The 13,540-nt window shown below is 38.1% G+C and overlaps 1 protein-coding gene across 7 annotated transcripts in view; it reads right to left on the bottom strand.

Annotated features, from left to right (window-relative positions):
• LOC106545622 (sodium channel protein type 5 subunit alpha) overlaps positions 1 to 13,540 on the bottom strand; it is a 351,125-nt gene that overhangs the window by 232,147 nt on the left and 105,438 nt on the right. For all 7 annotated transcript variants that reach the window (XM_087712437.1, XM_087712436.1, XM_087712435.1 and 4 more), the window contains exon 6: positions 1,655 to 1,746. In XM_087712437.1, the coding sequence (XP_087568563.1) occupies positions 1,655 to 1,746 (92 nt within the window). The remainder of the gene's footprint in view (positions 1 to 1,654; positions 1,747 to 13,540) is intronic.

The following is a 13,540-nucleotide window of genomic DNA, read 5'->3' as shown; positions in this document are numbered from 1 at the left end:
CCATGCAGGTGAAAGATGTTAAACACTAAGGCTGAAGAAGTCCTGCCCATAGATAAGCCCCTGGCATATTTATTTTTCCCCATTGTTTCACTTTTAGAGTACGTTCCGCTGTCAATTTAAAGGGGGGAAGAGGGGAAGGGGGAGACAGAAAGATGAAAGCATCCATAACTAATTTTCATAAAAAGGGGAAAGGGGGGAAAATGGAATTGCCTTCATTTTTGACTAAAATAAGGTAATGTGAGAGGATGTCAAAGAAGGGAGCTGGCACCATTGGAAATTTTAATAACTTTTATAAGAAGACTACACTATTATATTTGTCCCAATGGGGTTTCAGAGGGGAAAAAAGCACTTGTGGATTGTGCCCAGATTCAGCTGACATTTGCTCTAAAATGCTGGGCCTAACACTACTGGGGAAAAAATGAATCCAGCCTTCCAACAATGTTGGACTTCAATTCTCATCCGTTCAACGGATGATGGGGGTTGTAGTCCAATACGTCTCAGAGTCAACAAAGTGAGAAAACAAAACTAGATTCATCTCTCTCTTTTTTCAGCTATAAAAAGCATGTTTATATAAATACAAGTATTTATAAATATAAATAGCCTTTACCCTCAAATTAATTTTATTGAAGGATCTAATTTTTTCCATGGGAAGTATCATATTTTTGCAAACAATTCTCATGGGAAAAAAAAATTTTTTCAATGTATTGGACCAAATTTAGTACTTTTGTTCTATTTTTCTAACAAGTGCAAGATGTAAGATATTAAATTGACTCCTGAATTGTATTGCTGGAGGGGTATCTTTGCACATCATATTTCTAAGAGGCAGTTTGGGCTAGTAGTTTAAGGTGTTGGACTAGAACAGGGGTCTCCAAATCTGGTAAATTTAAGACTTGTGGACTTCAACTCCCAGAATGTCTCAGCCAGTGTGGCTGGCTGAGGAATTCTGGGAGTTGAAATCCCTAAGTCTTAAAATTGCCAAGTTTGGAGACCTCTGGACTAGAAGCATAAAAACTTGAGTTTGAGTCATGCCTTAGAAGTCAACTGCATGATTTTGACCAGTCACTCTCTCTCTCTCTTTCTATCTCATTGGAGATGTTGAGAAAGAGGTGAGGAGGAGAATCAAATGGTAACCTTTTCCGCATTCACAAGAAATGAGGAGATTGGGGACTTTGGACCTGACCCATCCTATCAGCCCAGAGCCATTGAGGTGCAGTGAGGAAGATCCTAGGCTGAAGCTGGGTGACTCTGAGTTCTAATCCTGCCTTGGGCATGAAAGCCTTCTAGACATTGTAGGGTCAGTCCTTCCCTCTCAGCCCTAGGAAAGAAACAATGGCGAACCATTTTGGAAAACATTGCCTAGAAAACAGCATGGACATACCTGTATAATAAGACTGACCTGAAGACACATACACACATAAATTTCTACTCAGATATTTTAGATCCACAAAAATGTTTTATGCTCACCACAAAATAAATTTTGAGGGAGTGGATGAGGGGCCATATCAAAAGGCATTTTATTGATAGGTTCCTCTGTTCCCTTTACTCATTCATACCAAACCATATTCTACCGCCTGCCATTTTGCTATGGGGGAATGGCACATAAGCTTTACTGGTGCATCCCAAGTGTTTAACCCCATTATAATTATTTTTTCACCTGAAATGACTGAGATTGTTTTCAGCGCCCGGAGAACTCTGAATGTTCGTAAGGCTGAGACATTGCCCAGGTCCACAAATTCAGTTATGTATCTGTAAACAAGGAAAGTTTCAGACAAGAAGAAGAAGACCATGACAGCAAAACAAGGACAGCAAAAGAAAGAAAAGAAGAGAAAGAAGGGAAGGGGAGGACAGGGAAAAAAATAGTCACTTGAGGCTGAGACCAGATATGTAATTATCAGGGCTTCTTACCTGGTTTATATGAAACAGTTTTTACTTTTAAAAAAAGGCTGACAATAGCCTAACATTTCAAACTATGAAATTTGTACTTAGTCTGGTCAATTTTCTTACAAACCTGTTGAATTAAGCCAAAATTATTTGGAAACACTCAGCAAGGTACACATAGCTAAGGACTGCCTTAGATTCTCTTTAAATGGCTTGAGCTTGTCCTGAAATAGTATAGGGTCTCCTGCTCATGCAGGGGTTGGGCTAGATGACCTCCAAGGTCCCTTTCACCTTATCTTAAAGTTGATGCGCTGATTACCATAACTGGGTAAATGGCTCCTCTGCCTTGGCAAATCTCTACTGCATTCATTTCCTGCAGGTAAGCTGCTAAAATATTTGTGTATGATGGATATTTCTGTTCTACGTTCTGGGTGTTGGATTAACCTTTCATCTATTTAAAACAGATTCGTTTATTGTATTTCAATATTCCATTTTTTCCATGGTGAAGCTCAAGGCAATTGCACAGAATTCTTAAGCGGGTCTCCTATGCGAAGATCTGTTTAATTGGCCACCATGAATTACTCACATAATTTTTCTGCAGACAAGCAGAAGGAAAATCAGGAGTGCTAGGTGATTTCTCTTGCTTGCCCAGCATTACAGGTAGTCCTTGACTTATGACCATTCATTTAGTCACCGTTTAAAATTACAGCCAGAGATGTATGGTCATTTTTCACATTTATGCCAGTTGCAACATCTCCATGGTCACATGATCAAAATTTGGATGCTTGGCAACTGGCATGTATTTATGATGGTTGCGGTGTCCAAGGGTCACATGACCACTTTTTGTGACCTTCTGGCAAGTTAAAGTCAGTAGGGAAGCCAACAACTGCAGTGATTAATTTAACAACTGGGCAAAAAAGTCGTAAAATAGGGCAAAACTCACTTTACAACTCTTTTGCTTAGCAATGAAAATGTTGGGCTCAATTGTGGTCATAAGTTGAGGACTACTTGTATTGAACTTCTGTTGAAGAGCATTAGATATGTAGAAAATTCAAGGATAATGAAAGCGAAAACCAGTATTGTATTGCAAAAACACAAAAACCATCACTTAAGTCTTGGCCTTGCAACAGGAATGAGACAAAGTGAGTGGAAAAGATTTTTGAATCAAGGTAATTGTAAATAGGAAGCTTACTACACAACAAAAAGGAATTAACTTTTCCCAGCTCTCACCCCCAATCTGCCTGAGATCATAAGTTGGTAAACAAAAAAAAAGAAAACAGTTTCAAAATTCTCCTATTATATAGGGAATATGTGTAAAGCTGTATGATGTTAAAAAGACTCTAAGCAGCTCCAATCTGTATGTAACCTGATAAACCTATATTTTACACATTTTAAATGTCAAGAATTAAAGAGGTGGAGGCCAAACAAGTCAAAATAATACATGAGTTTAGGGACTTGTAGCTGCTATGGAAGTGAAAAGAATGAGGAAACTTTTATGATTTTTTTTTACATTATAATGCACTTTCCAACATAAAAACATAACTGAATTTCTTCCAAATTGTTAGTGATTTAAAGATTCCTAGGAAAGTTTTTGAAGTTAAAGAAGAATACAGAAGTTAGTTAATACCAAATCAGTTAATACCTTTGAACTTTTTACCCCATATTGTCAGGCTTCTCAGTTACAATAAAACACCATATTAATGAAACAAACAAAATGTTAAAAAGTTATGATATTTACATAGTTACTTACCAAGCATATCTAAATTATATTAAAATAACCAAAATAGCCTTACAATCGCCAAAGACTTGTCACAAATTTTGAGCACCTCTAATGTTTGGAAATTGAAAATTTGGATACGCCCTAATTATAGTGACTACAAATAGTTCTTGACTCACACCAGTTCATTTAGTGACAGTTAGAAATTATAACGGTACTGAGAAAAATGACTTATGACCATTTTTCATACTTAACGACCATTGTAAAATTCCCATGGTCACGTGATTCAAAATTCAGACACACAGCAACTGACTCGTATTTATGACAGTTGCAATGTCCCCGGTGAGATTACTCTTTGTAACCTCTGACAAGCAGTCAATGGAGAAGCCAGATTTAACAACCGTGCTACTAACTTAACAACTGTAGTGATTCACTTAACAATAAGAAAGCTTGTAAAAGGGGGAAAGCTCACTTAACAACTGTCTCGATTAGCAGCATAAATTTTGGGCTCAATTATGGCTGTAAGTCAAGGACTACATGTATAACATATATTATTAAACTGTAATGCAAAATTGAAGGTTAGTCAATTTATTGCAGGAAAACTACGAAGCCATTATGAAAGAATCCAACAACTTTTGTATAACAAATTCATAATCTAATTATATCTAATTATAACAATTAATGCTCAAAGTCTCTCGCCCACCTGTTCTACATAACGGGCTAGAAAGGAATTTCTTTGGAGCAAGAAATACAATTTCCATCTGTTTCTTCTTTTTTCTTCTCTGGGGAAGCTAGATATTAAATTAGAATCTTCTTCACACATGAAGTCTATGTTCTGTCAATTAGTGGGTTATTTAAACCTAGCCTTTAACCCTTTTTATATATGTATGCATGAATGCATGCAAGCAAGCCTTGAAAAAAAAATTCCCTCAGTTATAAAATGAACTATTGCAAAAGCGTTTTCTCAAAAAATTAAAAATAAAATAAAATTATACATATTGTTCCAAATGTGAATCCCAACAGCCCACCCCAAATTGCGACTGTTAAGACAGCTTCTGGCAACTGAAAATATCAGTAAAAATAATAATAATAATAATAATAATAATAATAGTGGGATTAAAGCAAGCATCATATATTTTTTTTAAATACGAGAGTTTCATTTTATAGACTACCCCCATCTTATTACTCAGAGTTAACTCAGTAGAAGGGTTGTGGAACCCCTATTCAAAACCTCTTCTATTTTCCTGCTGACAAAGGAGGAAAAAAGATCAAAATATGTTAAAAGATTGTCAAAGCTAGAAAACCGGTCTTATCACTAATTACTGCAGTCAGGAACAAACATGTACTTATCTTCAATTTGAGCAGCTTTTTGTAGAAATCCATGGGCATTTTAAAGCCCGTGGGCAATGCTGTTTATGATTTCTACCTCTAATACAGGTAGTCTTTGAGTTACAACACTTCATTTAGTGGCCATTCAAAGTTACGGCAATGAAAAAAAAGTGACTTATGATCATTTCTCATACTTACTGACTGTTGCAACAATCTCCATGGTCACATGATCAGAATTCATACGCTTGGCAACTGACTCATATTTATGGCAGATGCAGTGTCCCTGGGTAATGTGATCATCCTTTATGACCTTCTGATAAGCAAAGTCAAGGGGGGGGCAGATTTTACTTAACAACTGGCTTACTAACTTAATAATTTGGCAAGAAAGGTCGCAAAATGGGGCAAAAATCACTTCACAACCATCTTGCTTAGCAGCTCAGTCTGGGCTCAATTGTGGTCATAAGTTATGGATTATGTGTATTTACCCACAAAGCACTTAATGCAGTGACTATCATGATTTGATTTCAAAGTTCCAAAGGTCAGGAGCGCTTCTCCAATCATGTGACCATATTTCCGACACTCAGCAATTAGCCTGTATTTACAGCCACTTGGAGCACCCCATGGTCACATAACTGCAATTTTTGATATTTTTTGCCAAAAACTAGTATTTTCCCCCCACAACTAAAAATTAGTATTTATTTCAGTAAAAAAAAAAACCTTAAAAAACAATGAGTTTGCTTAACAGTCACCATGCTCATTTTACAACTGTGGTGCTCACTTAACAACTGACATAAAAAAGATTAAATCTGATCTGGTAATGTGATGATCTGCTTTATGATCATCATAATTTAGCCATGGTAGTGCAGTGCAGTACTGCAGGCTACTTCAGCTGACTGCTAGCTGCAGTTTGGTAGTTCAAATCTCTCCAGGCTCAAGGTCGATTTAGCCTTCCATCATTCCGAGGTCAGTAAAATGAGGTCCCAGATTGTTGGGGGCAATATTCTGTAAACCACTTAGAAAGGGCTGTAAAAAGCACTGTGAAGCTGTATATAAGTCTAAGTGCTATTGCTATAACGGTCAGGCTCTAGTATAGTCATAAATCAAGGACAACCTGTATAAGATTAACAAATGAAAAATGGTATGCAAATACCATTGACAGAGTTCCCACTGGAAAACTATATTAGCCCAGTTTGCTCAAAAGCAAGGGAATCACTGCATCCCCTGTACTTTGATGTCCTTCACCATTTCTTTCAATTCACCCTCTGAAAAGGTGTGAAGTTCTGGCGCCAAATCCTCAATGATCCAGAGTGAACAGTTGTACAGTTTGAGCAGTCGCATATTTCCAAACACAGCATTCATTTATAAAACCCTGAATGTTCTCTTCCACACTTGAGACACTAACGAGGCACAAGTAGTTTTTAGTTCACAAGGTTCAATCAAGGATGAACACAGACCTGGGAAGTTCCAGTTCTATTGAGCAGACAAGCTAAACAGACTGACGATGCTAGAAGGAACTAATTTGACTTTTTTTTTCCTTTAGGGCAACAGTGCCCCTCCTTTTGATTATACTAAAATTATCTATTGGACAGCAAAGGGGGTATTATTTTTCATTTATATAAACCTCAAAGGAGCTTATGCAGGTTGTCCTCCACTTGTGACTATAATATTGCCATAAAGAGAAAAGGGAGTCAACCTATTCTCCAAAATACCTGAAGTCACGGATGGAAACATCCTAGAACTAAGGAGAAATTTTGTGAGTGGTTAATCAGTGCAACAACTTGTCTCCAGAAGTTGTGGGTGCTCCATCAATGGAGATTTTAAAGAAGAGATTGGGCAACCATTTGTTTGAAATAGTTTAGGTTTTCTTGCCTGAGCAGGGGGGTGGATTAGAAGACCTCCAAGGTCCCTTCAAACTCTGTTATTCTGTTACTCTTTGGAGAGAGAGAAAGGATCACAGGGATAGCCTATTTTATTTATAAGCAGTCCTTAACTTATGAACAAAACTGAGCCCAAAATATCTGTGGCTAAGTGAGATAACTGTTCAATGAATTTGGCCCATTTTATGACCTTTCTTGCTATGGTTGTTAAGTGAATCCTTGCAATTGTTAAGTTAGTAACACAGTTGTTAAGAGAATCTGACTTCCCCATTGAATTTGCTTGTCAGAAAGTCGCAAAAGATTATCATGTAACTCTGAGACATTATAACTGTCATAAATATGAGTTGGTTGCCAAGCATCTGAATTTTCATCCGTGATCATGGGAATGCTGCAATGGTCATAAGTGTGCAAAATGGTCACAAATCAACTTTTTTCAGTGCTGTTATTTAAATAGTCACTAAACAAACTGTTTTAAGCCAAGGACTACCAGTATTGCTACAGGAGCTTTGCAAGTTGCTAAAAATAAAATAAAATACTGGTTTGCAAAGTGATTTTACTTGTCCTTCTGTAATTATGGCCTTATCCTCATAAAGTTCTCTTTGCTTGTTTGGTTGATGTTGCCTTCATCTCATCCCCAGTCTGAGGGTGAGCAGGTGAAGTCATTCTTGCCAATATTAAAACAATATTTTTGCCCATTCTTTCAATATCATGAAGATGGGTGAAATCTATTAGGCTTTGGGTATCTATTACCTTGGAGGAACATTAAAGGACTGGGAATGACCAGAACAAAAGTAATAAACACTGGTCATCAATGGGAACAACACGTTTCATGCTGATGTAAAAAAAATTTTTTTTTTGCTGACTAAGCGATGGATGGAGTACACTCAAACGCCGTTGTGGGAAAAGTTTTGTATCAGACTAGATTAAACCTGGGCAGATAAATTCCCTTGCATTTGTTTTCTTCCAGTCCTGGTTTAATTTGCTGAAGCATAATTTGTTTTAGAAATTTCCCTCAAAGGATCTCAGTATTTTGATGCAATGCTCATGAGGATCACAATGTTTTTGCATGTGTTTCAGTTAAGCAATGAAGAGTTTGTATGAATGCCCTGTCTTTTACCCAAAGGTGCTTTTTCAAAAGGCAACTGGGCTATCTTTGTTTTTCCTTAAAGACTTTTCACTTCTCATCCAGGAAGTTTCTTCAATTCAGACTGAATGGAGGAGGATAGAAGGACTGATATTCCTTGCAGTCATCTAGTTTTTAGCACTCTTTCTGAGACTTGTTGAGGACACTTGGAGGTTTATCTGTGCCTCCAGGGTCACCTGAATAGTGCAAATGGGTGTGGAACCTTCTTGGGACTGCTGAAAGGACTGGTTGTAAACAGAAGACAGGTGGTGTCGTATCCCCACCCCCACCCTTGTTGACAGAGGGCTGTTCAATCTTAATACAGATAGCCTCTTTGATCCCACTTTCAAACCATTGGTCCTCTCTATCCATAATGTGAACTTTGCTGTCTTCAAAAAGCAACCTTCATCTTTCAAATGCAGATGGAGTGCCGAATCTTGTCTTGATGTTGTGCCATGCATTTGTGAAGTCGTTGTTTTGTGGACAAACTTCCCTTTCCTTCCATTCTCCACCATTCAATCAGAACCAATAAAGTTCTTGGATGAGAAGTGAAACGTCTTCAAGAAAGTCCAGTTGCCTCCTGAAAAAGCATCTTTGGGACAACCATGACTTGGATGATTGAGAACCTCCACAGACTCCCTGCCTTTGGCCTCCTTCTGTACTTTCTGTAGCTTTAAGCCATTTTGCCAGTGTTAACATAGAGTCCTGTGCTTGAGGGACAGTGGGAGAATTCCTCCTGGATTTTTTAGCCAATTTGTCTAGTTGGTTCAAAAGTGAACTCATGCCTACGTGAGAGCTTGATCTGAATCTGTGGACAATGCCAAAAACGGGAGCCTTATATTTTGTACTTCTTTTCTCTCAGTCACTTCTAATCATACTGGCTACATTCCAAAATGTTATCACTGTTCAGACAAGGAAGGGAATTTGGAGCAAGCTGACCTGGCATCACGTGTTCTGGGTGGTGGGATGACGTAAAACAGGGAGAATAAAAATAGGGATGAAAGCAATCCCAAAAAGAAGAGCTAGCTGTCACTACATCAATTGGACATCTAAAGCCAAGAGTATGCAAATATAATTGAAAAGACAATTCCCATAGCATCATCTTCAGGGGGGTAAGACTTTCCTTCCTGGCAACATCATCTCTCCATAAATAAAAGGACTAGGAGTGACAGGATAGCAGTATTCCAGTATTTGAGGGGCTGCCACAATGAGGAGTAGGTGAATATATTTTCCAAAGCACCAGAAGGCAGGACAAGAAACAATGGATTGAAACTAATCAAGGAGAGAAGCAATCTGGGATTAAGAAGAAACTTCCTAATAGTGAGCACAATTAGCCAGTGGAACAGCCTGCCTCTAGAAGTTGTGGGTGCTCCATCACTGGAGATTTTTAAGAAAAGACTGGACAGCCACTTGTTACAAATGGTATAGGGTTTCCTGTTTGAGCAGCGGGTGGTGGGGGTGGTGGTTTGAACCAGAAGACTTCCAAGGTCCCTTCCAGCTCTATTCCGATTTATTATTAATAGGAATGCTCCATTAGCCCCATTAATGCATTCACCCAGATGTGGTTACAGCTGTGCTCTCAAAGTATTAGTGGCTGTTTTAAAGCTTCCACAATTATCATTATCTTCATGAAATAGGATCAATGGCCCAGAATCCTCTGGGAGATGACAAAGATATTACACACAGTCAAATAATAAAATGTATTCATAAACAATAAAGAAAAGTTGCAATAAAATGTAAGCACCATTAACATAGAGTAATATGGGCTCATAACATTAAAACAAAGAAACAAACAATTGCACAAACAGTGAAAATGCCTAGAAGATGAGAAATGTTTAAGCTTGATGCTAAGTAGATATCAGCATGCTCTCTTATGGCTTTCTAGGGGAAGGATTTCCATGAAAAGGCCCACAATTAGGAATACTATCTTCCAAGCAATGCTACTCAGAGAAGCCTTCATAATACATTATTATGATTCGTTGCACAATCAGCCAGATGTTCAGACTGCATTTGGCATTCTTGTTGACCCTTTTCCTAAGGACCACGGATAGGCAGATTGGGACATTTGATAGTGTTAAAGGTCACATCACGGGATGGAAGCAAGTGATGCAACATTTTGCAATTGACTGATGGGGATTTTATCAATGCCGATGGTATACAGGTAGTGATTGCACCCAAGCCACCTATGACTTTTGGCTATTATTGTTATTTCACTTTTCAATGTCCCCAAAGCAGCTTATAAGCAATATAAACAATTATAAATAAAAATGCAAGAAAGAAATATTGCAAAAGAGGCAAGCCAACTTCTAGGATTGTTCCTATTTATGGTTGGTAGTAGTATCATGCCTCTCTCCCATGTCCCTCAAAGAGGGTTCGAAGAAAGTACTATGTTTTGGGCTGCATTTGGAACAAGTGAATTGAAGCTTGTGAGAAAACATGCACACAGCATGTGATTTGCTAAATTAGTCCCAAAATTCTCCCACATGTAGCTAGTCCTCAACTTATGACCACATGTCTGTTGCTAAGCAAGACAGTTAAGCAGGTTTTGCCCCAGAGACAAGGAACAAAGGAAAAAAGAAATTAAAGAGAAAATAAAATCACTTTGGGGGGGGGGAACTGTTTTTTAAGAAGGCTGATATGTGTAGTCCTTGACTTACAACCATTGTTTAATGACCATTCAAAGTTACTGAAAAATGGGATTTATGACCAATAAATCAACAATTGAATCAACCAATAAACCAACAATTGCAGCATTCCCATGCGCACAAGATCAAAATTCGGTTGCTTGGCAACAGGCATATATTTATATTTACAGCATCACGGGTCATATGATCACCATTTGCAACCTTCCAGCCCACTTCTGACAAGCAAAGTCAATTAGGGAAACCAGGTTTGCTTAACATCCACATGATTCACTTAACCATTGTGGCAAAAAAAGATGCTAAAAGTGGACCAGACTCATTTAACAACTGCTTTGTTTAACAACAGAAATGTAGAGGACTACCCGCAATATGGGTCCATGCTCACTGAAGCCTGCTGAGAATTAGGACAATCCCCCGGGTTGAGAAATGAGTTCTCTTGTGGTAAGAAGGGTGGTCAATACATTTAATAAAATAAAAATAAATTTTAAAATACACTCAAGATGGCAGCTATAATTACAGATCACAGCTTTTTTTTTTTTTTTAAATGAGCAGAGCTTTCAATGCATAGCCATGGCTTCAATCATCACTTTTTTGCAGCAACATTTGTATCCATCCCTTGGGAGAATCTGTGTGTCCTTAAACAGTAAATCTAAAGGAATCCTTAAAGAAGTGTTTCTAAATTCAGCTATGGTATTTCTGTCCAGGTAACTGGATATCAAAAGCTTCAAATGACTCAAGAAACTTAATGTTATATAGGCACTCTAAATATCTAGAATTCTATTGAAAGAGGGGGTCCTTTATTAAAATAGGAATTAGCTAAGGTTTTTGTTTTTTTAACGAGTTGGTCTCTCTCTTTGGTGGTCTTTTGCTATTAAATACAGGCTTTCTCTCTAAGGAAATCAATAGTAAAGAGCTGGATGTAAGAGGCAATTTTGTCTTATTGACGGTACTTGAAGTTAAAGCTTATGATCCCATTATGTACTTGCTAGAAACTGAATATTCAGAAATGAATCAAGTTTTAAAATCCAGGCAGAATTGTCCGAGTGTCATTTTCCATACTTTTCCTTCAAAAAAATTTTTTTTTAAAAAGAGGATTGAGGTATTTTTCTTTCCCAATCCCTGCTTTGATTTTCTTCGGCTGTTTTCCTAACTTTTTGGAAACTCTCAATGCTGAACTGGCTGACACTGCCCTTTGTGACTTTTTTTTTTAGAATCTCAACAGTTGTCTGGCTCAGGATGTTGCTATTTCACTTCCTGCTAAGAGGGCCAAAGCTGCAGCTGATCCAGGAACTTAATTCTTCTGTTTTGTTTCAGTGGGTTGGGAGGAGATATATGGGACTTAAATCGGATTAAGAATTTGCTTTGAAGAGAAGATAGGGGCTTTTGCACTGCAAGCTAGCAAGCAGCAAAGATGGGCAAACCAATCTATTGGCAGCAGCCCCTATAGGTAGTCCTCGACTTATGACCACAATTCAGCCCAAAATTTATGTTATTAAGTGGGACATTCATTGTGAGTTTTGCCCTATTTTACAACCTTTCACTGTTAAGTGAATCACCGAAGTTGTTAAGTTAGTAGCAAGGTTGTTAAGTGAATCTGGCTTCCCCATTGAGTTTGCTTCTCTGGAGGTTGCAAAAGGGACCACTTAACCCCGGGATACAGCAACCATCATAAATATGACCCAGTTGCCACAAATCTCTGATCACATGACCACGGGGATGCCACAAAGGTTGTAAGTATGAAAAATGGTTATAAGTCACTTTTTTTAGTGCTGTTGTAACTTATAAATGGTCACTAAATGAGCTTGTAACTTGAGGACTGTAATTACTTCTTGGATATTTTCTTGGCATCCTGACAGAAGTATATTCCTTCATGTATCACATAATCAGGGAGACTAATCAGAAAAAAATGTCTGGGTTCACACATGCCTTACTAGACTGTGTAAAGACCTAGTGGCTAACTAAATACAACATGTTTTGATTTGGTGGTTTTTAACCACAGTTTTGTCTTTTCTGGCATTGCCTATTGATTCTGCTCAGTTGGTGGTTCTTGCATTGTGCAAGCTTGAAAACCACCATAGAAATGTTTTCACTCGGATCCTCTCTCCATTGGTCTTTATACAGTCCTTTGGAGACCACAGCAGGCTGGTTGTAAGCTCTATGAAGTCTGCATGAGCTCTGATGTTAACTAAATGTTCACAAAGACACAATCCAGGGCTGTTGCACATTAAGAGAATTCTCATTCAGCTAACTTTCATTTTAGGTCTGGATCATCTTGCAATGGTATTCTGTAGCAATTTGAACAGTTAGGTGTCTTTTCCCATTTTCCAACCTTTCTTACCCCAGTTTTTAGATTATATTAACAGAGTTGGAAGGGACCTTGTAGGTCATCTAGTCCGTCCCAACATCAAAGCAGGAGACCCTAGAATATTTCTGACAAATGGCAATCCAATCTCTTCTTGAAAGCCTCCAGTGATGAAGCTCCCACAACTTCCAAAGGCAAGCTCTTCTATTGGTTGATTGTTCTCACTGTCAAAATTTTCTCCTTATTTCTAGGTTTCTAGAATCTCTCCTTAATCAGCTTCCATCCATTGTTTCTTGCCTGGCTTTCAGTTGCTTTGACAGCCCCTCAAATATTGGAAGACTGCTATCCTGTCTCCCCTGCTCCTACTCTTCACTAGCCATGCCCAGTTCCTGCAACGGTCCTTCATATGTTTTAGTCTCCAGTCCCCTAATCATCCTGGTTGCTCTTCTCTGCACTTTTCTAGAGTCTCAACATGTTTTTTTATAGTTGGTGTCCAAAACTGGATGCAGTATTCTTGGTGTGATTTTAATGAATTGGTTGTTAATGAATCACTGCAGTTGCTAAGTTAGTAACATGATTATTAAGTGAATCTGGCTTGTCCATTGACTTCGCTTGTCAGAAGGTCGCAAAAGATGATCACATGACTTTGGGACACTGTAACTGTCATAAATA

Source organism: Thamnophis sirtalis, unplaced genomic scaffold, assembly GCF_051295495.1.
Source record: "Thamnophis sirtalis isolate CommonGarterSnake01/CBP01778 unplaced genomic scaffold, rThaSir2_p1.2 scaffold_4, whole genome shotgun sequence".
Classification (NCBI taxonomy): Eukaryota; Metazoa; Chordata; class Lepidosauria; order Squamata; family Natricidae; genus Thamnophis; species Thamnophis sirtalis.
The sequence above is the reverse complement of the archived record's forward strand: the minus strand, read 5'-3'. Positions and strand labels throughout refer to the sequence as shown.